This window comes from Arvicola amphibius, chromosome 5 (genome assembly GCF_903992535.2).
Source record: "Arvicola amphibius chromosome 5, mArvAmp1.2, whole genome shotgun sequence".
Taxonomy (NCBI): Eukaryota; Metazoa; Chordata; class Mammalia; order Rodentia; family Cricetidae; genus Arvicola; species Arvicola amphibius.
Window position 1 is genome coordinate 102,759,636 of NC_052051.1, and position 26,045 is coordinate 102,785,680.

Sequence of the window (26,045 nt, forward strand, 5' to 3'; positions counted from 1 at the left end):
TGAGTCTCCTTCGGGTTACAGGTACTGTCTTCGTTGACCTAATCCCTGTGGCATGCGGTAGAAACATCTGGTGCCCTGTTTCCACCTGGCCTAGCAGCTGTGGAACGCTGTCAGTCATCAGCCTCATACTTGCCGGTTTGTGAGCGTGAAACTTTTGGGTACCTTTAGCCCAGTGTTTTATTAATCGGCTAGAAACCTGCTTCCTGTGGCTGTGGGCCTCGGAGCTATACTCTTCCTCATTCCTCTCCTGCCTGAAGCCACTTGATGCCATTCAGTTCCTTTGACCAAATCCTTCAGGAGCTCCACCCGAGGCCAGGCCGCTGTCTCCTCTCTTGTACATCCTCACTGAAAGCCATTGTGCCCACCAGCAGCTCACTGGAACAGGCAAAACTGTTCCAAGTTGGAGAGATTGATAGTTGCCTGCAATGTTTTTCTTGTGCTGTGTTTTTCTTTTTAAGGTTTATTTATTTTTATCTTATATGTTGTGAGTGTTTCGCATGAAGGTACATACAGTGGTCAGAAGAGGGTACTAGATTATCTGGACTGGAGCTAAAGACAGTTGTGAAACACCAAGTGAGTACTGACAGTTGAACTGGGGTCTTCTGCATGAGCAGCCAATACTCTGAACTGCTAAGCTATCTCTCCAGCCCTTTTATGCCATATTTTGGCATACTGAAGATCTGAGTCTTTTGAAGAAGGTCAAGTATAAACCTCAAGTGAAGAGAAAACATCGAACAACTTTGAGAAACCTGGTGAAGCTGGCACTTTTTGTTCAACGTGATGATCTCAAAGAAACTAGTGTTAACAACTGGGAAAGCTTTGGGACTTTACCCTAAATGTAAGCTGAGAAGCTGGGCTGTAAGAACTTCAGAGATGCTGGTAGACAGCATAGAACTCCAGGGCCAGAGGTAAGAACTGTGTCTATAGCAACAGAGGTGGTCAGAGAGCCTCCACTTGTGCTATTTTCCCAGCCCTGGTTCCCATGGTGATGCGAATATAGGCCAGTGTTGCCTAGACATGTACTGTGAGAATCCTGAGGAGAGAAGCTGTGAGCTTAGGGGGTGTAAGTATGCTTTTCCTTCATCCCAGAGGCACACAGATCAGTGGGCAGTGAAATGTATACTCTCACTCACGGTCATGTTCATATTTCTTTTCTCTCCCATTTCTGCCTTTATGCATATCCTTAGAGATCTATTCCAGAAGAAGGGCTCTCAGTGCCTCCTCAAGGCTGTAGACACATGGGAATTCCATAGGCAGTTGTTACTCAACATTAAAGTAAAACGATTTTTAAACAGACTTTACCATCAACTTTATATTCTAATGTTAGTAAAAAAAATTCATGTTTTGAATAGCAATGAATTTGCATATTCCTCTTTATAAAGAGGGTGTGAGGAGCACAAGGTCCTGCTTACATTGGGAGGCCAGGAGAGACATGAGTGCCTTTCATTGAAGGCAGGAACCTCAGACTGTTGCTTTCAGGTGTAATCAGGAAGTTCTGTGAGCTGGGACAATGAGGATCTTTGGTCTTCTGTAACATGAGGGCCGGCTTGTTAGGGTTTATGTCCTGCACAGTTTCCACAGCCGGTAAGCCCCAAAGAAAATCACACAGAGAGTCTACATTAGATATAAACTGATTGGCCCATTAGCTCAGGCTTTGTATTAGCTCTTATAACTTATATTAACCATTATTCTTATTTATGTTAGCCACATGGCTCGGTACCTTTTCAGCGGGGTAGGTCACAGTCTTCCATCCAATGACCAAAACGTTGGAAGCAACAATAAATGACAGTCTGAGTTCCTTGCTGGCATCTTTCTCTGGCTCAGGACCCTAGTAACCACATGTTGTGTCCACAACTTCTATTTTCCGTGGGCGCTTCTCCCTGCCCATATACATAGTGATCTAAAAGCTGCAGTGTAGCTGAGAAGCACATACTGTCTTTACAGGCCCTAAAATCCTGATTCTGTAAGACTACCCCTGGACTCAGGGACCCTGAAAATACATTTTGTGTGCTTGAGTCAGACAGGCTTCTTTCATGACTTTCCCGGTTGGAGCTTCTCTGAGAAAGCTGCCTCAGTTTGATAGATCCACTGATTAGAAGGTTCTAGTAGCTTTTTTGATGCAATCTCTTTGAAGTCCTTTACATCTTCAAGATAATATGCACAAGAAATGTGCTGTTTGCCTTCTGGGTCCTCCCCTTGCCTCGCTGTTTCCTCATCATCTTGTCGCATGTTTCTCGGAGCTGTGTTGCTGCTTGGTGCTTCTCTTTGAGGGTTGACTCGGGCCAGAGAGGCTACTGGAAAGCTCTGCCATTTTGGAGTTTCTCCACTCTCAAAGAAAGGCTTATCTGAGGATGAGTGAGGAATAGAGCCTATCCCATTCCACATGTTGGAACCAGAACAGCACCTATGTGTGTCTGACTTTAGGAAAGACTTTCACACAATTCAGAAGTCTTTGTAACCTAGTGTTTATGGTCCCATCACCTGATTCCAAAATCAGAACTATGTCAGCAAACAGTGTACGAACCTGGGACAGCATCCCACTTTCTGTCTATCGTATGAAATAGAATATTTACAGTATTTTATCAGGTGCACAATAACTGAACCGGAAACTGGATGCTGTTGTTTTATTTTGTGATACTACAGTGTTGAATTCAAGTCAGAAGTGTCACCTGAGAAGGAAGAGGGGAACAGAACTTGTGTGTGTGTGTGTACATATATATTTAGATATAAAATATGTTAGTGTATAAAAACATTTATTGTGTGTACATGTGTGTGTGTGTGCATGCAGGAACACATATGCATACACGTGGAGGTCAGATGTCAACATCAGTCATCATTCTTCAGTTTGCCATCCTCTCATTTGCTAAGATAGGATCCCCTTGGTCTAATGCTTAAAGATTAGGCTAGACTGGCAGGCCAGAGATCCCCAGAGATCTGCCTTCCTAGTGCTAGGTTACAAGCATGTACTGACAAGCCCAGCTTCTCTGTAAGTTCTGTGTACTGAATTCAGATCCTCATGATTGACTACATGACAGGTACTTTAGAGACTAAACTACCTCTGCAGCTGTGTGCATGTGTGTGCATGTGTGTGCATATGTGTGTGTGCGAGAGAGAGAGAGAGAGAGAGAGAGAGAGAGAGAGAGAGAGAGAGCAAGAATGTGCTGTTGTTTATTTTGAACCTAGACCTCGCACAAGGCAGGCAGGTACTCTACCACCGTGCTGCATGTCCAGCCTAGAAACCACCATCCCTGTAGCACTTGTGATCTTGCCTAACTTTGAGCCCAAGCACACAGAGCAGTTGAATACACCTGACATCAAGGTCCTAGATCTGTCTGCTTTGATGACAATCATTGTCATTTCTTGACCTCTTCTTTATTCCCATGTGCTCTTTGGAGTAAGATTAATATATAAAATTGGATGTGATTTGAGAGTGTCAGAATTTGGGTTGGGTGATAGCGCAGCCTATGAGTACAATCCTAGAACTTCATAATGAGTTCCACATTGCTAAGAGAAAAATCTTGGTGGTTGGGACTGTGGAGTTCAGTTAGGGGTCTATAAAGTGGCACTTTCTAAAGGTTCCTTAGTATATCTTAGATATAAACATCTTTGAACATCTAGCTCTAAATTTTGAATCAAGGCTGAAACCTTAGTTTCAAAGACCTATAAAATTACGTTTTTGCTGGTGAAAACATGTTACATTGAAAATATTTATGTGTTTCTGTGTGTACTTACATTAGTTTATATGCACCACACGCATGCAGTGTCCACACGAGTCAGAAAAGGACTTGGGTCCCCTGGAACTAGAGTTAAAGAAGTTTGTGAACCACCATGTGGGTGCTGGGAACAAAACCCTGGTCCTAAGAGAGCACCCAGTGCTCTTAACTGCTGAGCTGCTCTATCACTGACAACACAACATGCTACTTTTGTGCTCAGCTAATGAAAGCATTCCTGTGAGCAGAGATTCTGTTTGGGGGTGATTTTACACTTGGGGGCACATTTGACAGTGTCTGGGGACATCTTTGTTTGTCCCAGTAGTGGGAAGGTTGTGGGTGTAATGTTAAGGGTTCCTAGTGAGTAGAAACCAGAGGGCTACAAAACCTACAACATACAGGACTGCTTTCCATGACAAGGAATTGTTTGGCCCTAAATGCCCACAGTATTAGGGATGAGAACGCCTGCTTTAGATAAATCTTAGCGACCAGTGCAGCAAGCATTGGCCCAACAACAAAGCAAAGTCTAAAGAATTTTCAGAGTTGTGAGTCTTTTCTCCTGGGACCATTCTCAGATTTATGCATTAAACCTCGCGTCTCAAGTCGATGGTGTCGGTTATTAGCTCTAAACTGGGGAGGTCCCTGGAACGTGCACTGTTTGAGCAGCTATTATAGAACAGCCTGGCCCAGTCTGTGGTTTCATAAGACTTGCCTGAAAGCCAAGCTCTGGCAGAGCCATTGGGACACTACCACAGACTAAAACTGATTAAAGCCACCCAGAGATTGATTGAATCTAGATGTTGTAAGTGAACACTGGGCTCCACTCTTGGGGACATTGAAGAAAGCAGCCATTAGCACGACTATGTTGCTGGGTGTTTTCAGGTCTATTACATATTCCTCCTTTGTGGCTCAATCACCTTCCACACTGTGGAACCTGTGGTTAACAGGACATTCAGGCAGGTCTATCTAGTTAGAGTCCCAGCAGTATCCCATGTACTCTGCTTGACCGTGAGAGCCTGTGGGAAGATAGTGCTCTAGACTCAAGAGATGTTTAGTGAAAGGTGTGGGGGAGGTCAGGCGGCCATCAGAGGTGCTCAAGCACCCTAAGAAAGCAGCTAAGGAGAGGAGGAAATGGTCTTATTGCTAGGCTTGAAGGTCTGTGGTGAGTGATCAGCATTCAGAGAGAGTCGTAAGCAAGGGAAGAAGCCACAGGACTGACAGACCCTGGTTTATGGTGCTCTGGTATCTACCAGTCTCTCCTGGCTTGCTGGCTGCAGAAGGTGTGGGGGAACAGTCTGGCAATGGTGGATGTCCTGTTTTCATCCGTGCTGTGGCAAGTAGATTGTCCCCTCTGAAGCTGCTTCCTCACTTCTTACACGGGGACAAGGGTCTTTACAGGGTAGACGAGAAACTGAAAAGGGTGACATTTTTATATGCTTCCTAACACAACCTGTGGGTGGAAAAGATACTTAATACATAGTAATTTCCGTCTTCACTTCACTCAAGGCCAAGTGGGGCCCAACGTCCAGCAGAGGTTTTGGAGAGCCACTGAGGAGGAGGTATTGGCCCTTGGGTGGACTCTCTGCTCGGCTGCGTTTGGAATGCACAAGGAGCTAGTGACCATGCTCACTCAGGTCATTCCTGCTATTGTCTGTTATCCAGTTCTCTGATGTACATGACAGCATAGCCTTTTGTATCCACAGAATAAGGAGCCCGTTGCTCCCTTGCTTCTCTGGCTTCTCACATCTGTGCCCCCCCCCCACCCCGTGGCTTCTCAACTTCCCCTGCTCCTGTAATCTTTGATTCTCTGGTGTGAAGAGATCCTTGGAGAGTTAGTTATAGGGCTCAGTGGATAGTGGATAGAGAAGCTTGCTGAATAAGCTGGACGGCCTGAGTTTGATCCCCGGGACCCAGATATGAAGGTGGAAGGAGAGCGCTGACTCCACGAAGTTCTCCTCTAACCTCTACACACACGCATGCACATGTTACACTATTAATAAACTAAACTAAAAGGCATACTCCTTCGAGTTCACCCATTGGCCTTGTGGGTCCAGGACCCCTCCTGTCCCGTTACTTCTTCTACTTTGCATAAATGACACATGGACACATCCTTTCACTGGGTTTAAGGTTTCTTATCCCTCCTCTCTTATATCCTTCTCCCCAACCTTGAAGTCTGGTTTCCACCCTCAGAATCAGGTCAGCGTGCTTCTGGCCAAGCACATTTTTCTAGGCTTTCCTAAGTATGTCCTGGCGATGCTGAGCTGTGTCTGTCTGCTCCTCAGGTTGCAGTCCAGCAGCAGACATTCAGCTGTGGGCCCCTTGAATGTCACCCGCCCCTCCCTGCAATGCTCTCCTTCCACTCCTGCCTAGTGGGCCCTGCTGGAGAAAGTGAGGCTGCTAGCACTTCTTGCAGCCCCCCCCCCCCCGCCAGCCTTTGAGACACAAGCAGAGCTGCATGTCCCCTTTCTAGCCAGGATGTGAAGACAAGTGAATGGCATTCTGGCAGCCCCTACCCCAGATACCTGCTTCATCATGGTGGTCCCATGGGCAGGGGTGGAGTCCTGATTAACACACGCTAAAGAGATATTATACCCCACCCTGCCCCTTCTGCCCAATCACCTTGGCATAATGTCCCACTGTGATGTTCTGGCCGTGTGTGTGTGGCATGTGCATGTGTGCAGGTATGTGTGTGCAGGGGTATGTGTGTGTGTAGCATGTGTGTGTGTGCACAAGTGTGTGTGTGTGTGTGTGTGCAGGTGTGTGTTGTGGCATGTGCATGTGTGCAGGTGTGTGTGCAGGTGTGTGTGTCATGTGCATGTGTGCAGGTATGTGTGCAGGTGTGTGTGGCGTGTGCATGTGTGCAGGTGTGTGTGTGTGTGGCATGTGCGTGTGTGCAGGTGTTAAGTTTCTTCCTCAGTTTTTTCTACCTTTTTGAGGCAGACCCTCTCCTGGAACCTGGAGCTCACTGATTAAGCTAGGCTGGTTAGCCAGATGGCTATAGAAATCTACCTGTCTCTGTCTTCCCAGAGCTGGTTTACAGATGCAATGCTATACCTGCCTTTTTATGTGGGTGCTGAAGATATAAACTCAGATCCTCATGTTCATGCAGCAAGCACTTTACTATCTGAGCCAGCCACCAGAGGCACCCCCTTTTCAACAGGTTCTTTCTTATGCAGTCCAGGCTAGCCTCTGACTCACTACGTCGTTCAGGATTACCTCTAATTTCTTACCTCCTTGTCCCCTCGCAGCCTCTACCTCTTGATTGCTATGATTATAGGTATACATCATGACATCAAGTTTTAATGTGGTACCAAGGATGGAACCCATGGCTTTGTGCATTCTAGGCAAATATTCTACCAACTGAAGTGCACATCCCTAACCCCTTGCCTTGACCTTCTGAGGATTATCACAGAGCTTTCTCTGTGGAGAGGTCAGGAAGATCTCAGAAAACATTTTATACAAAATACTCAGTAAGTGTGGCCCAGAGAGTGCTGACAGTGCCTGTTCCCTCAAACTCAGCATAGCCCTTCCTCTAGCTGATACCTGGGAGGGAACCATCCCAGTCTCCAGGGCCCATCTCTCACCTGTCCAAGGTAGTTCTGGGTTATCGGGAGTCTCTCACCTGTCCTGGGTAGTTCTGGGTTATGAGCATTCTTCCCCTGTGGAGGTTCCTTGACTGGCATTTGCTTCTTTCTAGTCTTCATTTCCAGTCTCATCATTTGCAGGGTTACTACCTGACTTTAGTCCATTCTGATTGGAGCTTCACCCTTATGTACAAGGCTAACTGTTCCCACAGGAAGCACACTCGACCTGACAGAGGCATAGACAGGGCGCTTGTAGACAGCACAACACATGCTTGCTCTCTACCTAAAGCAGCCGTCACTGCCCCTCGAGCAAACTCTCAGGTGCTTTTCTAAGCATGCAAGGCCAGTAGATAGCTGGCCAACTCCCTCTGACTCTGAGCTGAGCCAACTGAGCATCTCCCACATAGCATGCACTCCAGGCTGTGTGTGCTCTTCTCTCTTCTCACCACAATGTTTGCCCCTTTAACTCCTTCTTATCCTCTGAGACTGCTAAAATGTCTTTTTGGCACGGGACTTATAGATCCCTTCTGGACTTCATGAAAGTACCTTGCTACCCTTTTCCAGGGCATCGACTTCCCAGGGCATGGTGCTGTTGATATTGAAACATGCATCATGATGGTAGAAGTTTTATATTGTGTAGTAGGAACTACATGGCTGGCATCATGCCATGCCCATGGGCCAATAGGACTCTTGTGCCTTGCCGTGCAAAACGTTAGGATCTTTTCTCTCTCGCCCTGTGCAGCTGTCATTGGTGTCACAGTGCAGCTGATTGGGCATCGCTGTCCGTGTCACCACTGACACCACTGCTGGACTGGAGAAATGCTTCTTAACTACATGACCTTGGGGTAGCCCGGAGGCAGAAACACTTGTTTTCATCCCAGGTATTGATAAAAACCTTTGTTTCCTGCAGACCACAGACTCCTCTATGTCCCGAAGCCTCTGGAATAGAGGATACTTTCCCTATTTATCCACAAGGCAAGAGGCCCTTCAGAGGAAGAGTAACCCCAAGACAATGGCTGTGTGTATGAAGAGAGGCATTGCTAAGAGAATCCCTGATTAAAGAGAGTAAGAAAGAGGACAGAGACTATGGTGGGATGTAGTGTTTTGTCTCGGTGTCATCGTAGGTACTTGACCAGGAGTGACAGGAACTTTGTGAGGGAATGCTGGTTTCTGTACCGGATTGGGCTTCTCAGATGAAAGAAGAGAAGATGTGGTCCTTAAAGAACTTTTGCCCTAGCTGTGGCTGTTTAAGATGGTTAGAGGAGGGTCTACCATGACCTGCTGCTCCCTCCCGGTCTGCCTGTCATCTTGCCCAGTGACCTCCTACACACACCTGAGCCTGACTTCTCCAAACAAGGCTCTCTAGTCAGTGTCCTCACTGCGTGGTAAACTTCTGAAGGCAGAGGGGCGACGGGTTGAACATCACTGGCAGCTCCATTGCATGCTCCTAGGAACAAACCTCCATTCTTGTTTGCTGACTTGAGTCTTCATTTGTTGCTTGTTTTTCATGTGGACGTGTATGAGCAGTATTTAATTAGCTTGTAAATTAGTCAGGACAGTCCCACATGCCACAGCTTTCTAGCCAGACCCTGTGGACACTGAGGCATGTGTTCTAGGCAGGAGGTGACTTTGAAGATGATGGCCTTCCTACAACTCAAGAGAAGAAATCCCCGCGATGTTTAGAATCACAGATTAACGGTCCAGCCTCCATGCAGTTAGGTTCTGGCATGCTGGGGTGGCATTATGTTGTTTCTTCCCAGGAGTATGTGGCTCATCCAGACCTAGCACATCTGTTACCACATCTGTCCAGACAGCCCTTGGCCAACCAGGGCCTGAGTTGCTGTCTGAGTTCTGTGGGTTAAGCGGGATGAGACAGCACAGGTGGTCCATGCCAGCTACAGTCAGGCAGCAGCAGCCATGCGTATTCCATCTCCCTTGCGGAGTCTCCAGGGGCTGGGGAGCTGTCTTAGTTCACCCTGCCAGGGGCAGAGTCACTGGAAGACACCCTTGTCCAGGTCCCCGACATGCTTCACCATGAATGCCCAAGTGCAGGCCACATGCTAGGCTGTAGCAGACACATTTTCATTTGATGTGGGTATTCTGAAGTGCATGTGCGTGTCCACATATGCTTTCTGTCAGCCCCATCATGACACCACCATTGCTCATGCTCCCCTTTGGCCTGACTTGTAAAACTCACAGAGGTTTGTCTCTCTCTGCTAAAGACTGTATCACCAAATGAAAAAGGAATTAGCATCGAGATCTTTCCACCCCCAAACAGGCTTCTCCGGAGGGCATACTGAGTCTTTACCAGGATATATCCTGGGCTTTGCCTTTACGGGACAGTGCAAGGCATGCCTGTTCTCAGGTGTCTGAGCTCAAAGGGCTGTGCCTTTTGGCTTCCTTCTGCTGCTATCGGCCCTGACATCTTTGTTTGTTTAGAGTCTCTGGGCTCTAAAGCAGGCTCCTGTGCTAAGTTAGAGACCCCAGGGATAAACACATGGCAGGTCATCCGTCAAGCAGGGGGAAGAAACATACTATCCCACCCCAAATTCATGCCTGAAGGTCCACACAGGACCCTGGGGTCCATGCAGGGTATTTCTCTGGTTTCTGGAAAGTATTCAGAATGATAAGAAAAGGCCAGAGTTCTTCCCTTGCCCTTCCTCTGCCCTTCTCATCCTTCCTGTCCCTCCCCATCTCCCTGATCCATCCCAGAAGAACACAGGTACCAGACAGGGATGGGGCGCTGTCCCCAGTGACTCCTGGCACAATGGCTTCCTGCTAAGAAGCTGATGATGGTTGGCCTCTGTCCAGTGAAGGCCATTTTCCCTCCTGTGGTAAAGGCAGAGCTAGGCTCACCCACAGGCTGAGAGGCCAACCCTAAGTATCCTGTGGCTAGCTCCCCCACCCTGTAGGCAGCAATATGCTCCAAAGAGGGGGTGGGGGAAAGGGAGAGGGAGGGAGAGGTTTCTTTCAGTCTTGCCTGAAGGTCTTCATCAACTTGAGTGGTGGTGGTGGTGTGTGTGTGTGTGTGTGTGTGTGTGTGTGTGTGTGTCTGTGTCTGTGTCTGTGTGTGTCTGTGCATGTGTCCCTAGGTAGTTTTAGCACTATAGCCTCATCCAGGGGGTTGCTATCAGGAGGGACCCAACCTCATCTGGCCTATCCATATGGCATTTGCCTGGAGGTTTTTGTATTCTCAGTCATTTTGTTACTTGTCCAAAGCTCAGAGCTGAAAGCTTTGCTCAGCAAAACCAGGTGTGAGGCAGACAGCCATTTCCCTGTACCCTGGAGCAGCGCGTGGCTGGAAACGGGCATTTTACACTGGCACTAGCACCACATTTCTAGTCTTCACTGGTTTACGTGGCCTCTGCCCATGAGTGGTCCTTTCATTGCAGTTTTTGTTGTTGTGTTTTCGGAGTCTCACTGTGTAGCCCGTGCTGGTGTGGAACTCACTGCGTAGCCCTGCTAGCCACAGATTCTCAGTGGTACCAGGATTACAAAAGCCACTGTACCCAGTGCTTTTCTTAAAAACAAGTTAATTTAAAAAATAAAAATAAAAAAAAGCCAGGCGGTGGTGGCGCACGCCTTTAATCCCAGCACTCGGGAGGCAGAGGCAGGCGGATCTCTGTGAGTTTGAGACCAGCCTGGTCTACAAGAGCTAGTTCCAGGACAGGCTCTAAAGCTGCAGAGAAACCCTGTCTCGAAAAAAACAAAACAAAAAAACCCCAAAAAAACCAAGTTAATTTATTTTATTTTATGTGTATGAATATTTAGCCTGCATGTATGTTTGTGCACCGCATGCATGCCTCTTGGATCTCCTGAAACTGGGTTTACAGATGGTGTGAAATACCATGTGAGTGGTGGAATTTGAACCCAGGTCCTCTACAAAAGCAACAAGTGCTCCTATCCATCAAGCTATCTTTCTGGCCCAATACTTACTTTAAAAGTATCTTTTTATAAGCAAAATTGGAGATTATTAAGAAAGGTGAAATATATTTAAGCATAGGCTCGAAGGGAGAAGAAAGAAAGAAACCTATGAAAAGGACATTTGTGTAGACAGAGTGCAGGCATGGGCTTCTCAAGAGCGAGACACCAAATGAGTCCTTGAAGCAGTTTTTGCAATTGAGGGCTAACTTCACACCATGGGTAAGCAGTGTGTAAGCCAAGGGGTATCGGCCTTGCTGGGCTAACCCTTAGATGTAGTGGCATTTCACCTGCATTTTAATAAATAAAACTAACCTGAAGGTCCGAAAAGCCAAAGAGCCACTCACTGGCTCTTACCTACCTCAGTCTGGAATGGTGATCCTATCTCTAAGAATCTCAGAATAAGACTGTGACTGAGAGCTGTCTCCTCCCGTTTTATAATCCTCTCTAGTTCTGGGATTAAAGTCATGCACCACGCAGTTCTTATGGCAAACTAGTATGGCTACCATGATTAAAGATGTGTGTTATTATGGCTTCGTCTGCAAGGCTGGTCAATGTGACTGTTTGACTTTTCTGAACCTCAGGCAAGTTCTGTGTATTAAAATTCAAATGAAATGCCCCTACACCTAAATGTCAAAAAGCTTTGGGCTGCAGCTTGCTGGTCAGCTTGATTTAGTGTGGGTTTTGCTGTTTCCCTACCAAAGACCGTGCGTTCCATTCTGTGTTTGATTGGAAATGGTACCTGCATATTTTCTTGCAGTTTCCCAATACAGCTCAGCTGGGGTCCTGTGATCAGCTGGGCCTTCATCTCCAGGAGACCTGGGAAAACATCTTCCAGGCTTGCTCAGTGTTACTTTGTAGACCAGGTCCCTGTTTATTGTTGACTGCCAGCCAGGGTGTCCTGTCAGCTTCCAGAAGCCACCTGTATTCCTACCACATGGCCCGTTTCATCTGGAATGCCGGTGGCACATGTGGGGTCCTCAGGTTTCTAAGCCTGCTGCTACTTTTATGCTGCTGTTTGGGCATTTCCAATTTCAGAGGCTCACCTCACTGGAGCTGGCTTGCCTGACTCCTCCACATTTTAAGGTTCACTGAGTGGACTCGCAGGCCACCTGCACAGTCCTGGTCATAGAAACAGACATTAGCTCAGTAACCGCAAGCAGGAATCTTGGGGCTACTCTTAGACCTTGCCCAGTGGAATGGAACCCAAATCTTGTGTGACTCCTGTGCCCCAAAGAAATCTGTTATCGATATAATCTCTACTCTTGTCTCCATCAGTGAGCGATAAGGACCTCGAGCCTGAACTGGAGGCAGAAGCTGGGCAGGGTGCTGATGAAGCCAGCCGGGACATAACCTCTGCCCACCAGGGAGCAGAGAGCCAAGAAGAGCCGGCGCTGGAGCTGGAGCCAGAAGAGAGAGCCTCCCTGAGTGAAAAAGAGAGGCAAAATGAGGAGGTGAATGAGAGGGACAACTGCTCGGCCTCCAGCATCTCGTCCTCCAGCAGCACCTTGGAGAGGGAAGAGAAGGAAGGCAAGCTGTCTGAGGACAGGACTACAGGTAAATGAAACCCTGTCTCCACGTGCAGGCATCTTGCTGGACAACAGCCTGGCTGCAGGCTACCCTCCAGGGTGACCAGTGGGAACGGCTCACTCCCTCCTCACCTGCCGCCTGTCTTACAGTGACAGCAAGTCAGCTGCTGAGTTTCGGCTCTGCCTCCTCCTCCCTTGCTGTGGGATCTCTCACTCCCACAGGGGCCGAAGGGGGTCCAGACATTAGAACTGTGCCGAGGACTGAGCTATGGAAAAGAAACCTCTAGTTTCCTTTGATCTGTCTCAAGGCCGATGATACCAAATGTGGCCCTTTCCGGTTTCCGATTGGTTTAGACATGTCATGTTGTCTATTTCCTTAGAAGACTAGTTGGAGGGACATGTATAAAACCACCACCAAAATAGATTCAGCAAAGAAATTGATTGAGTACTTGTCAAACAGCATGCTTAACAGTGCGTGGAGGAGAATTTGACATACTGGACCAGCACATACAGGCTTTAGGTATAGTGTTACACACTGTACTTAGACCCACTCTTTAATGTAACCTATGTGTCTTCCTTATATAACTCTGAAATCCTTTCCTTTCACTTATGACTGAGATCTTTACAGTTAGGGACCCGGTAGAAGGCTAGATTGTGTATCTGGCGAAGGACCTCACTGGGTCTTTAGAGACTTGGTTCAGAAGGTAATGCGCATGACCAGTGACAGCACTGGGTTTGGTTTTCTCATCCATGACTTGTGGTAAAGTGCAGCATTCCGTATTAGTGGAGGCATGGACTGTGCTCTGGCCTTCATTTAACCACACATCAGAGCCCACACTCAAATCCCAAGGTTCCCCTTGCCATTCCGTGCTATGAGCCAGGAACTGATACTATAGTCTCTGAAGTCCAGAAGATTTAGTGAATGAATGAAACTATTCTCTTTCCCAACAGATCCATCAGTGACCTAGTCTAAAATAGTTACTAGTAGCCTATGTTTTTCCCAGTGCTACTGAATTTGATTTTACAAATGATTTATCACTATGAGGTAACAAGACTCAAAGACTATTAGTGTATATCTTAAAAAGTATTGCACTAAAGAGCTTGTTTATTTGAATACAGAGGTGCTAAGAAATACTATTTAGTTTCCTCAAATAGTATTATAGTTATTTCTAAATACTAGATGTGCTACTCAGGTTTAACAGAATTACAATCACAGTGTCAGGGAGCAAGATAAGTTCTGGATCACTTTAGTACTAACTGAATTTTGTGTATTATGAGTAGCGTTATGAGTTATTCATCATAGTTGGGCTCAGCAGCCTAAAACACATCAACAAGTTGGATTAGGAAAACTAAAACAGGGATCAGAACTTTCTTGGATCTGAGCATGTAACATTCTTCCAAAAAAGGAAAACTGCAAAAATGGAACCTCTGAGCTCCCAGGGACCGACTATTAATTTTGCACAAAGAGCAAGTGAGATCCAAGTGTATAAAACTGGAGCTCCTGGAGACTCCTCTGCGTACCCCCAGGGTTGGGAAGATGGTTAGTTCATCTGTGGAAATTTCCTGTTCCTGAAATTCCACACTGATCACAGCCTCCTCAGCAGTTGAGTCAAGGCCACTCTGTCATAACAGCTTTTGCTGTTCCTCAAAGTCACCAAGACAATTAAAATGAGAGACAATTTAAAATGCCCCAAATCCTACTTTTAGCACCATTGTGTCTGTTACTAAGAAGTGAATTTGTAGTCACCCAAAGTAAAGCTTGGAAGAGATCCAACTCATTTCAGTCACCTTTGTTCTTGTTTTGTGTGTTCAGCTCCGAACATGATATTTATCATATTTTGCTATATAATAGTTGATGATCGGCTGGATGAGAGCTGGAGATATCTGTCCTGCTCGCTGTGAGCCCTTATTTCCGAGCTGTGTGCTCAGAACACAATCTTCCCAGAGGTTACTAAGAACAAGCTTGAGGGTCGAAATGAAAGTCGCAATGCTATCTGACAGCATTCTCTGTAGAGGAAATACTCCAGATACTTTTAAAGCACAGAAGGTGGATGGAGTAGCTTATATTTTTAAATCAGTACTAGTAGAATGGAATAATTTAGGGGCGTTCATTGTAACACAATGAATTTTTAGTGGAACAACCACTAAAAATAATATGTAGAGTCATTACTTTAAAACACTATTTAAAACAGGGTGAATTAAAAAAAACTGTTTAAGCAACCGACTGGAAACCAAGGGAAGAGAAACAAAAGGAATAAATAAACGAAACGACACATTTAAGGCCTGACATTTCAGCCTTTAGTTTACATTAAAAGACAGATGAGCAGTGGATTTTTAGAAACTCATCTATTGTATGCATCCTATATAAAACCATTTTTATTGCAAATTTTTTTATACAATATACTCTGATCATACTTTTCTCTCCCCCAACTCCTCCCAGATCTCCTCTCCTCTGCAATCAACCAACTCCCTGCTCTTTCTTTCTCTCTCTCCTTAAAAAAGGAAATAGGCAAACAAAAAAGACTCACCTCCCCCCGAAAAGGAAGCTGACAAGAAAGACACACATACACACACCCCAACACCTCCCCTGTACACAGACTTAAATGAATAAAGAAGTAGACAAGAAGATCAACTTTTTAAAAACTAACCACCCTGTTGTCATAATAAGAAAAGCCAGCATTTCCCAAACAGTGGAGAAAGAATGTGACCATTTCTTGGGAAAGACCGGCTTATCTGCTATCAAAGCAGTATCGCTGTTTACAAGGAGAGCCATGCTGGCTTGAGCTGGGATTGAGCAAGAGAGGGGCATGGGGAGCAAGGCTAGCTTCTGGCTGTGGCAGGAAGGTTTATCAGCGGGATGCCTGGATGCACTGCCTGGGGAGGATCACAAAGCAGATGGTGCAGTGAGCAAAACAGATTTTAGAAGCAATATTATCTTAAAGGAACGGATCAAAAGTTGGGAGTGAGGTGGAGATGTAAGAGGAGTCAAGAGAGGCTGTGAAATGGGAAAATACACGAGTAATACCAATGCCAAAGGAAAATGCTACGGGATGGGAGGAGCGAAAAGGACTTAGTGGGAGGGGGAGAAAGGACCTCCTAGGAGGGGCAGAAAGAACCACCTAGTGGGAGGGGCAGAAAGGACCTAGTGGGAGGGGCAGATAGGACCTCCTGGGAGGGGCAGAAAGGACCTAGTGGGAGGGGCAGATAGGACCTAGTAGGAGGGGCAGAAAGGACCTAGTGGGAAGGGCAGGAAAGATCAACCAGTGGGAGGGGCAGATAGGACCTAGTAGGAGGGGCAGAAAGGACCTATTGGGAAGGGCAGGAAAGATCAATCAGTGGGAGGGGCAGAAAGGACCTAGTGGGAGGGGCAGAAAGGACTTAGTGGGAGGGGCAGGAAACACTGATGAGAGGGTCATGAAAGAAGCAGGGCAGAGAATTACCCCAGTGCTGTCCTAAGACACACGTAGAGTGGCTAGTCCTACTAAGGGACAGTTGTGGATCGTCACAAGAGAAAGGCTGTGACTGAGTTCACATGCAGGTAGGAGGCTGGAGGTTGAATGGCAGACCCCTTCGGACCTTATCTGTTAAACTGATAAATTATAGAAGCAAGACAACTCAGAGGATGAGCTGTGCAGGCAAGTGAAGGGAAAGAGGGGCCGTGGGGAAGCGTTTTGGAGGAAGTAGCTTTAAGTCCTCTGGACATGAGACTGTGAGCTTGAACTGATGGCCTCGTGTAGAGCCAGGGAAGAGATGTCCTTCTAGCGCTTAGTTGCCTTGGACCAGGTGGGTACTTCCTGCCTTCCCTCGTCTAGATAGGATGGATGTGCCTTAGCTATGGTGGGATAGATTCTGCCCCCCTGCCATGAGCAGAAGAAAGGGAGGAAGTTACATAGTGAGGCAGGAACCAGGAGTGCATGCATTTGGAAGAGTCTGGAGACCTGGAGTGAGTCATTGGCTGTGAACATCTGCTTTGATTACCTTGTTTTTCTCGTGTTTTCTTTGGAGTTGCTCCTGTGTGTCCACCTGTTTTCACGCATAACTGGTTTTCTTGTGGAATGGAGGCCCTGTGCCTCTTTCTTATCTTATCTCTTCCTTCCCATGTCCTTTCAGGTTTATGGTCCACCAGCCTTCAGGATGTGGGTGTAAATGGACAGTGTGGTGACATCCTTACCAGCAAAAGGTTCATGCTGGACATGCTGTATGCCCATAACAGAAAGTCCACAGATGATGAGGAGAAGGGTGACGGCGAACCTGGGAGGCCTGTGCAGGAGGTGGAGGCAGTGGCCAGTCTCGCCACCAGGATATCCACCCTGCAGGCGAACTCTCAGGCCCCAGAGGAGAGCATCAAGAGAGTGGACATTGGCTGTTTGGACAACCGGGGCAGTGTAAAGGCATTTGCTGAGAAATTCAACAGTGGGGACCTGGGGAGAGGGTCCATGTCTCCCGATGCAGAGTCTCATGACAAAGTCCCAGACACAACCCCTACACAGCTGAAGACTGAGTCTGATTACATCTGGGACCAGCTGATGGCCAATCCAAGGGAGCTCAGAATCCAAGACATGGATTTCACTGATCTAGGGGAGGAGGATGACATTGATGTTCTAGATGTGGATCTTGGCCACCGTGAAGCCCCAGGGCCACCCCCTCCACCCCCTCCCACCTTTCTGGGTTTGCCACCCCCACCCCCTCCACCGCTGTTGGACACTGTGCCTCCCCCACCAGTCCCCGGTAATTTATTGGCTTCTCCTGTGTTCAGCACTCCTCAGGGCTTAGGGTGGTCCCAGGTACCCAGGGGTCAGCCAGCATTCACCAAGAAAAAGAAGACTATCCGGCTATTCTGGAATGAAGTCCGGCCCTTTGAGTGGCCGAATAAGAACAATCGCCGATGCAGGGAATTCCTGTGGTCAAAACTGGAACCCATCAAGGTGGACACTTCCAGACTAGAGCACCTGTTTGAGTCCAAGTCTAAGGAGCTGTCTGTCACCAAGGTAGGCTGGGCTCTGGCATGTTCTTGATTAGCAGAGAAAAGCTGGAGAGGTTGGTTCTTGACGAAGCATGCTAGTTTGTGCTGCTTTAGCTATTTGGTAAACAGTCCACTGGGATAAGAAGTCTAACTTTTCGGATAGTATTCCTTGGATCTATGCTACATCAAAAATGCACAGTAGCACACCAGATTACCCATGAAAAAAGCAAAATGGCTCATTATGGGTGGCCCTGTAGCCCGGGAGCAATATCAGTGCTCTCCTGAGGAGCTGAACCTGTTTGCTTACCGGGTGCACTGAATGTATTCATATAATGTCACTTCAAGTTCAGGATCATAGAAGAGCTTTAAACTTAGCTGTAGCCACTCAGTGATTTTTTTAGAGGCAATAATTTAGTCTCTTTGGATAAGTCTCCGCGCCGACATACTGAAACTTATTTTCTATGAGTTCATGAGAACCTGCAGGCATCGCTATTGCAGTATTATTAATGCAGGTGTTATATACAATTATACATGGGGAGCATAATAAAATGATTGGCCATAACACCATGGTCAGCAAATTCTGATATAGAAATTGCACAATGGATCGTATTTCCCATGGGGAAGTGCTTCAGTAATGCCTCCATTTTGTATCTCAGCTCACAAAATGTGTGAGTCAGGGTATAGCGAACATTTAAAACAGAAGCTACCTTCTCTTAGAAATTTGGGGTATGAGAAAGTACTCTCTAAAGTCTAATGTAGACAGGCACAGCATGGTGTCATCGAGAAAGCTCGTGCCCGAGAACCGTGCAACTGAGTCACCGAAACAATTGCAAAAGTTTTTAATGTTTTAAGTAACATTATTTACTTTATGCTGAGCCAGATTTATAGCTATTCTGAGCTACAGGTTGGACACCTGCAGTGGAAAAGATATGTAAGAGCTTGTCACTGTGAGTCAATTGTAGTCCCAGGTCGATTCAGCCATTCGTCATCATGTGAGCTGAGTTGGCCTCCCAGGTACCAGTTCTGAAGACAAGACAAGGTAGTAATCTCAGGGTGTGTGTGTGTATGCGTGTGCATGTGCTTCTATGGAGATGCCATGGCTGTTGAGTGATGCTGAAGGACCAGCAGGGGGGCAGCCATTGGTTAGTCTTTTTTAAGTCCATGTGGAGATTCTTAAACTCCTTGCAACCCTTTGCCACTGGTGTTCATCCCCATATCTGTTTCTGCCCAGGTTCGGAGAAGGTGTGACTTTTAATTATTTCTTGCCTCAGAAGCCTCCTTAAGTCAGTATTAAAGCTACTTTACTTTAAAAGCCAATTCCTAAACTTTAATGTAAGCTTATCAATCCCATTCTTTTGGTATGTATAAGCAGGTCCAGACCTTGTTCTTTCCAGAACATGCCACGTGGGGATGCAATCTTGAATATCCACTCTCACTGTACCCATGTCCTGACCTCTTCAGGCTGCTGTCACATAGTGCTTGGGTGCCCACATGTCTTCTCCCACTTCGTACCGTCAACCTGGCCTTGTGGAGGAGGCCAGCTGAGAGTTAGCTGGCAGCCTGCAGTTGTCAAGTATTGTTATGACACACTTCATGCACTGTGCTGGATCCACTAAGGAACTGGCCTCCTCCTCCTGTGCTTGTTTGGCTATCTCTGCTGCTGGCTTCCTGAATGTTGTTCATACCCTGGAGGTTGTTGTGGGGGGAGGCTGCTCGTGGCCTCAGGACAGAGAAGGAAAAGGGTAGCAGGTGGTAGGGAAGCCATGTTTTTCTTCTCTTGTGGTGAGATTAAGTTTCCGTGAGAAGACTTCCAATGAGTCTGTTGCTTTACCCATCTCCCTCCTTCTCTTGGTTTCACTGTGGCTGATCTGGTTGGTGAAAAGATGCTGGCTTCTGTCCTTCACTCCCCCTAAGTCTGTTCTTACGTGTAGTAGGGACCACCTCTGAAAATACTGAAAGGCCCTGCTAGTGGCCAAATGTGTGCCTAGGTTTGGTAAAGTGGGGACCTAGGAAAATAGTTACCCACACTGGCAGGTCCAACATCTTAAGATCACATGAGCTGCAGATGGAGCCCATTTTTTAAAAATGTGCAACTTTGCTGAATATTTACAGAATGTTTCCTTGTCTTTATTTCTAAAACAACACAACAGCTAGTACGTGGCACTTGCATCGTGATAGGTAGTATTAATAATCCGGAGACGATTTAGAGCACTCTAGAGGGTTTCAAGAGTTATATACAAAATATGTAAAAATCCATTTCATGTGAGGCATTTGAGAATTATTGTACTCTTTGGTGGTCCTGTAACTAATCCCTTAGGGACACCAAGGGACAACTAAACTGAAGCATTTATTAAATTGCTTCCAGAATGTTCTGCAATGAGACTCAGGAGCATATACCTTTGGGTGTGTGTTTGTGTGTTAATAATGCTTATTTGATTATCTTTAAAAAGAAAAGGAAATCTGAGCAGGAGCTAATTTGCAAAATGTCACAAGAAATGAGAATGCAAATTAATATTAGACATCACGGTGGAGAGGTGGATCCTGTTTGTATATGTTGCTAATTCCGATCTAACCGAATTCCACGTCTGGTTTTGATCGCTGACTGAGATTTTCATGCGGCACAGCTGTAAACAGCCACTTCCGAACCCTGGCGCAGGAGAAGTTTTTCATTAAAAACAATGTTCTACAGCAAAATGAAATCGACTTCACAAGACAGCGCGAAACAAAGGAAAGTGGTTTTAGTTTCTGTTGGAAAGCTGACACCAGACCAAAGCAGCAGGGCATGGCTGTGATTAGCCAGTCACCCCCACCCCAGATTCACGCGTGAGAGCCAGTGCTGGGGGGGGGGGGCACTTAATGAACACGAGAAGAGCGAAAGATGCCTTTCCTTCCTGGTTTCTTTACTCGTTTGTGGAACAGAGCCCACTTTGCTGACTCGGCAGCAAATGTGTTCACGGAGCTTTTCACAGCATGCTGCTCATTGTGTTGTGTGCGACACGAGCCCTGCGTGAAGCCTTACTGTGCTGTATTCTTGCTGCTGCTTTGGGATGTGGTGATGTATGTGCAAATGATTCCAGAGAACTATGTCAGGTAGAGTCCCCAAAGCGTCTGGACTTGACATGAGGAACCCTATGAAATGTCTTTACCAATTCTATTGTCCAGTCAGGGGCTGGATGACCCCGGATACTCTCAAAGGACACCTTCTTCATACTCCAACTAACTACCAGACCAAGGCAAGTTTGGAGAAAGCCTAAGTGAGGCAATGAGAGGACCCGTTTTGGCCTTTGAGGACATGATGGTTTCTTGGGTTTATTTGGAGCAGGGTCTCCAAATGGAACTAGAGAAGTTTGCTTAGCTCTGTGTAGTAGGTACATTTCTATCAAGACACCATGATCAACACAACCTATAGAATAGGGAATTTATTTGGGCTTCTAGTTCCAGAGAGTCAGAGTCCATGGTGGCAGGGCAAAGATAAGGAAGCAGGGACAAGGAGCTGAGGGCTTGAACTGTAAACACAAAACAGGAGAGCAAGCTGGAACTGGTTAGCCCCAGTGACACGCCTCCTCTAGAAGGAAGGCCACACTTCCTAAACGAACCCAAACAGTACCACTAACAGAACCAAGTACTCAAATGCCTGCCATTCACACTGAAACTACCACACTCTGTTCGCCCTGAAGTTTCTTAGTATATCAGAAACTACTGTCAGAGACTTCTTAAGGAAATAGAGAGATGTGGATTTAATTGGCCAAGGTATAAGCCTCAGCCTGGGTGATTCTGCTTGTTTTGTTCCCCCCCCCCCCACACACACACACATGTAGCCCTGGCAGGCCTGGAATTTACTGTGTAGACCAGGCTGGCTTCAACTTTGTGGTTGACCTTCCTGCTTATGTTGGGATTACAGGTCCTAATACCTGGCAGGCCTAGCCTGGATGATTTGTAAATGCCTCAGAGATTATGGAGTCGACCCATAGTTGTAAGCCCCTGCTTTAACGTGGTGTGTGAGCATGGCCTTCAGCCCACCTTCCACAGCAATGCCCCGATCTGGCCTCTTCCCAGAGAAGAAGGAAAAACAAGTCTCCATGCTTCATATTTGGAATACAAAGAAGTTCATTATATTCTTAATGTCAACAACAGGAACCCCAAATTCTACCTAGAGATTAGAAACACAACTTTTTACTCCTGTGGTGCTACCCCAGTTAGTAACTGAGTCTGTGTCGTCTGCTTTCAGTAATGGGAAAACACAGATTAGCCTGTTGTTTAGTCATTGGCCTCAGCTATCTGAGGCTCCAAAGTATGGGAAATAATACTTTCCCCTTAATCATAAGGCAAGCCTGTTCTGGAATGGAAAGAATTCTTTTCTTTCACCCTCCCGTCATTTTTTTTTAAGACAGAGTCTTATTATAGTCCCTAACTGGACTCAAACTGAAAACAATTGCCCTGCCTCAGCCTCCTACCTACTGGGGTTAAAGGCATGCACTACCATGCCAACTAAAAATCTTATTCTTAACTAAAGAGGTTTTTTTTTTGTTGTTTTTTTTTTTTTTTTTTTTTTTTGCCTTAATGTAGGCTTAGGTTTTTATTTGTTTTTATTTTTTGCTGGAAAGCTTTGCTGTGTATTTCTTTATGATTCTCACAGAAAGACTAGGAAAATTCTAGCATTCTCTTCCTTGTGACATCTGTATCATTGCACCTTGTAACCTTGTAGCTGTCAGTTTCTCAAGGGAGAGTTTTGAAAATATCTTGTGGTGTCATTCTTGGCGGGTGAGCAGGGAGTCGGGAGGCATGATTTACCATTTCTAGAATGGCCATACTGAACCAGACCCAGACCCGGGGTCTCCGGCACGGCTGCCAAGCTGCTTGCGCAGAGGCCAGTTGCCTTTCATGGAAGTGCTCTCAGACCCAGAGACATTCTTCAAGACTCAGGGAGTTCTCCAAATGCATCATGTCCCTAGACGGGTTTCTATTTTCAATCGCACCTCTGGGGTGACAAGTTCAGTGTGTTCAGCGTTCACTTTTTAAACATTTTGATCCTCTGTTCCTAATAAAACGACTCTTTAAAAATTCAAGAGGGTGAGCTCAAGACATAGCTCAGTAGTACAGTGCTTGCCTAATGTATGCAAGGCCCTGGGTTCTATCCCCAGCAAGGGCAAAAAAAAAAAAAAAAAAAAAAAAAAAAAAATATCAAAGTGGTGATCTGTTGTATCAGCATTTTAGCAAACTTTAGGCTTAATGAAAGCTGTTTACTGTTTAAATGTCTTTCTGACTCTTCTCTCTGCTACCCGAATCTTCATCATTCTGTTTTCCAAAATTGAATGACTCAGAGGGGAAGTTAGGTGCTTTTCCTTTCCCTGGAATGTTGACTGAAATCAGGGTGCAGTCACACTTGCATGTAGCCTCATGCCCCCCATAACTGTTCAGAGTTGAGTTGAGGCCTTATCTGCAGCTTCAAAACATTGGATTTTAGGGATCACGGTTTGACCTGCTCTTAAGCCTGGTTTCTACATCTCTAGCCCAGGAAACATTAGCTGTCTATCTCTGCAGCGAGCGCCCTTTTCGGCTAAGCCTAAGCATGGCTTAGCTACTCCAGTCAATATTTACATTACCTTATGTGACCTTTACTCTCTGGGAAGCAGACGTGCAGGCCTCTGGTTCTCGGTGGTGGATCTCTACTAGCCCAGGTAGCCAGCCTCCCCCTGGGGCTGCAGTGAACAGCTGTCTCCCGTGGCCCATGTTCTGTGCCCTGAGCCTCAGCAGTGATCAGTCTCTGCTCAGGTGGCTGCCTCCTTTGCGTTCCAGAGGTCCTATAACTCTTGCATGTGAGTGCTCTCTGTTGAAGCCTTATCCTAAAGACATTCTACTCTGTCTTCTTGTACACTGGACCCTCACCCCTCTGGGACAGCTTGAGAGAAAAGGCTGTACTGCTTTCCTGTGTTCCTTCCTGTCTCTTTTCTCTATAAGGTCTCTGTTCCCCTGGTTATACAGGGGACCCTCTGATTCTCTCTCATCCCTCTTGACTGTTTTGACATCTCACCCTTTCCCTTTGGTGTTCCTAGTCAAGAGCAAAACAAATGACCAACAAGCCCTGCAGGGCCTCTAGGCCTGAGGCAGGTCTCCAGAGACTGTTCTGGGGGTGGGGTGGTAAGAGGAGACGGAGGTTCTCAAGGGAGGACCTTTCCTTAATAGGCTTTATGGAGCTAAAACAGCCTAGAGACTTTTCAAGGTCTCTCCCTTCTGAAATAAACAAATCGCCTTCTCCCTTGAACCCTTCTGTGGACACACTTGGGAAAGTAGCATGTTCCAACACTGCCCCGCAGCTGTTTCCCTCACAGGGCCGCATGCCTGCTATGCAAAAGCAGATGCACCCTAGAGATAGCCCTGTTTTCACATCTAGCCACTGTAATTGAGACCTCTATGCCTGGAGCCTGGGCAACAGGTACTTTCTGCTCCAGCGTTCCTCCCACCCTGACCGTTCTTGACACTTGCTGAAGAGGAGGGTAGAAGTTGGCTGTCTTCCATCTTTGATGAAGGACCCAAGACTGAAACCATCCTTCCTGTGGCCCAGAGCAGCATTGGAGGTTTCCTGGTCCTCCGGGGGAGAGGGGGAATGCTCTTTTCACACTTGGACATGAAAAGTTCTCATTTGCGAACTAGACACCCAAAAGCTGCTCAGGAAACGAGATAACAAAGAGGGACAATAAATATATCTGTAAAGGCAAGCAGCCAGTTGGAAAAGAGACTCTTAGTGCCCAAAGTCTGTTATCCCAGATGCCAGGAGGTTGACTGAGAGAAAAGGGTCATGGGTTAGAGAACAGCTTGGGCTACAGAGTGAGTTAGGAGACTACCTACAGAAATCTTACCAGTGAAACTAAATCAGAACGAACGAAACAGACTGTTGGGGGAGCTGGACTGGTCTCTAAACCTCTCGGGCTTGTGTCCAAGTTTAGATCTCACTGTCCACTGATATCTTGATACAGCCATCAGCAGAGATGGCCATCTTCCACAAAGCAGTCAGGAAGGCAGGGTCTCCTTGGTGTGGCCTCATCTTTTTCACTGTGCCTCTGTGCCTGCTTTCTCCTTGACCTTTTCCTCAGAAGGAAGATGTTAAGTTAAAAAAAAAAATAAGAAGAAGGGCGGCACTGCTGGCACAAGAAATCCAATTAGGTCAAATCAAACCAAATCAAAATGCCCATTGTTTTATTAAGAATGACGCTCTCGGGTGGCCAAGTACATGGCGGGGAGACAGCAAAGCAGGGAGCCCATACAAACCCGGAACCACGTGTTTCTCCTCTGGGAGCCCAGAGTGGTCCTGACCCTTCCCAGAGGGGTCAGGACCTGGCCTGCTGGGATTTGGAGTCCAGACCAAAGCAACTCCAAGGCCTGGAGGCTGGGATGGATGCCAGGGGTTGGGGGCTACGCTCCCAACTTATCAGAAGACCTCAGTGGATCCTCCACAGTCATGCTGCTGCTCACTTGCCGTGTTTGACCTGACTTTGCTTCTTTTGTTTTGGTTTCAGGCTAGCTGCCATTCTTTCGCCTTTTAGTTCAGGAATTTCAGTCTTGGAGAGGATGACTGGGGCTATGCTGTACGAGCCTTCCCGTACCATTGTACCACACGGCTCTTTCAGTCCCGCTGTCTCAGCACACCGGCTGACTGGCTCAGTAGTGCATAAAAAAGTTTAGTGAGAAGCACCCATTTTTTTTTTTTTTTTTTAAGAGAAGCCCCTGATCTTCATCTTTGTCACTCTCAGAGGGTCCCATCTTCCCAGATGCCTTTGCACCGAGGGAACCTGAGCAGTTGTCGAGGCTCATTGGACCAGTCTCCTCCCACGTCCCTCATTGCCACCTGCATATGACTTCCTGACCGCTGAAGGGGAAGTGGAGACGGCTTGTGTCACAGCCTGTGATTTTCTGTCAGGACAGTCAAAATAAAATACCATACTCCAGGCTGGAGAGATGGTTCCTTTTGTTGTTCTTCCAGATGGGTCAAGTTCAATTCCCAGCACCTACGTGGTAGCTCACAACCATTGTAACTCCAGTTCCAGGGGATTTGACACCCTCTTAACTCCACAGGCACCAGGCTTACACACACTACACATACATATATGTATATATACACTACCCATACATACATGTAGGTATACTATTCATACCCATAAAATAAATAAATGTAAAAATATTTTAAATACTACATACTCAGTGGTTTAAACAACAAATGTATTTCTTACAGTTCCTGAGACTGTGGAGTTGAAGACCATGATGCTAGCCAGGTTAATTCTGCCAAGGGCTTTCTTCCTGACTTTCAGATGGCTTCCTTCTTGCTGTGTTCCCATAAGAAGAA

General features: G+C 46.6%; 1 protein-coding gene across 5 annotated transcripts in view; it reads left to right on the forward strand.

Moving 5' to 3' along the window:
* Window positions 1-26,045, forward strand: part of Fhod3 (formin homology 2 domain containing 3) — a 412,222-nt gene that overhangs the window by 352,985 nt on the left and 33,192 nt on the right. For all 5 annotated transcript variants that reach the window (XM_038330720.1, XM_038330721.1, XM_038330722.1 and 2 more), the window contains 2 exons: window positions 12,494-12,772; window positions 16,855-17,732. In XM_038330720.1, the coding sequence (XP_038186648.1) occupies window positions 12,494-12,772; window positions 16,855-17,732 (1,157 nt within the window). The remainder of the gene's footprint in view (window positions 1-12,493; window positions 12,773-16,854; window positions 17,733-26,045) is intronic.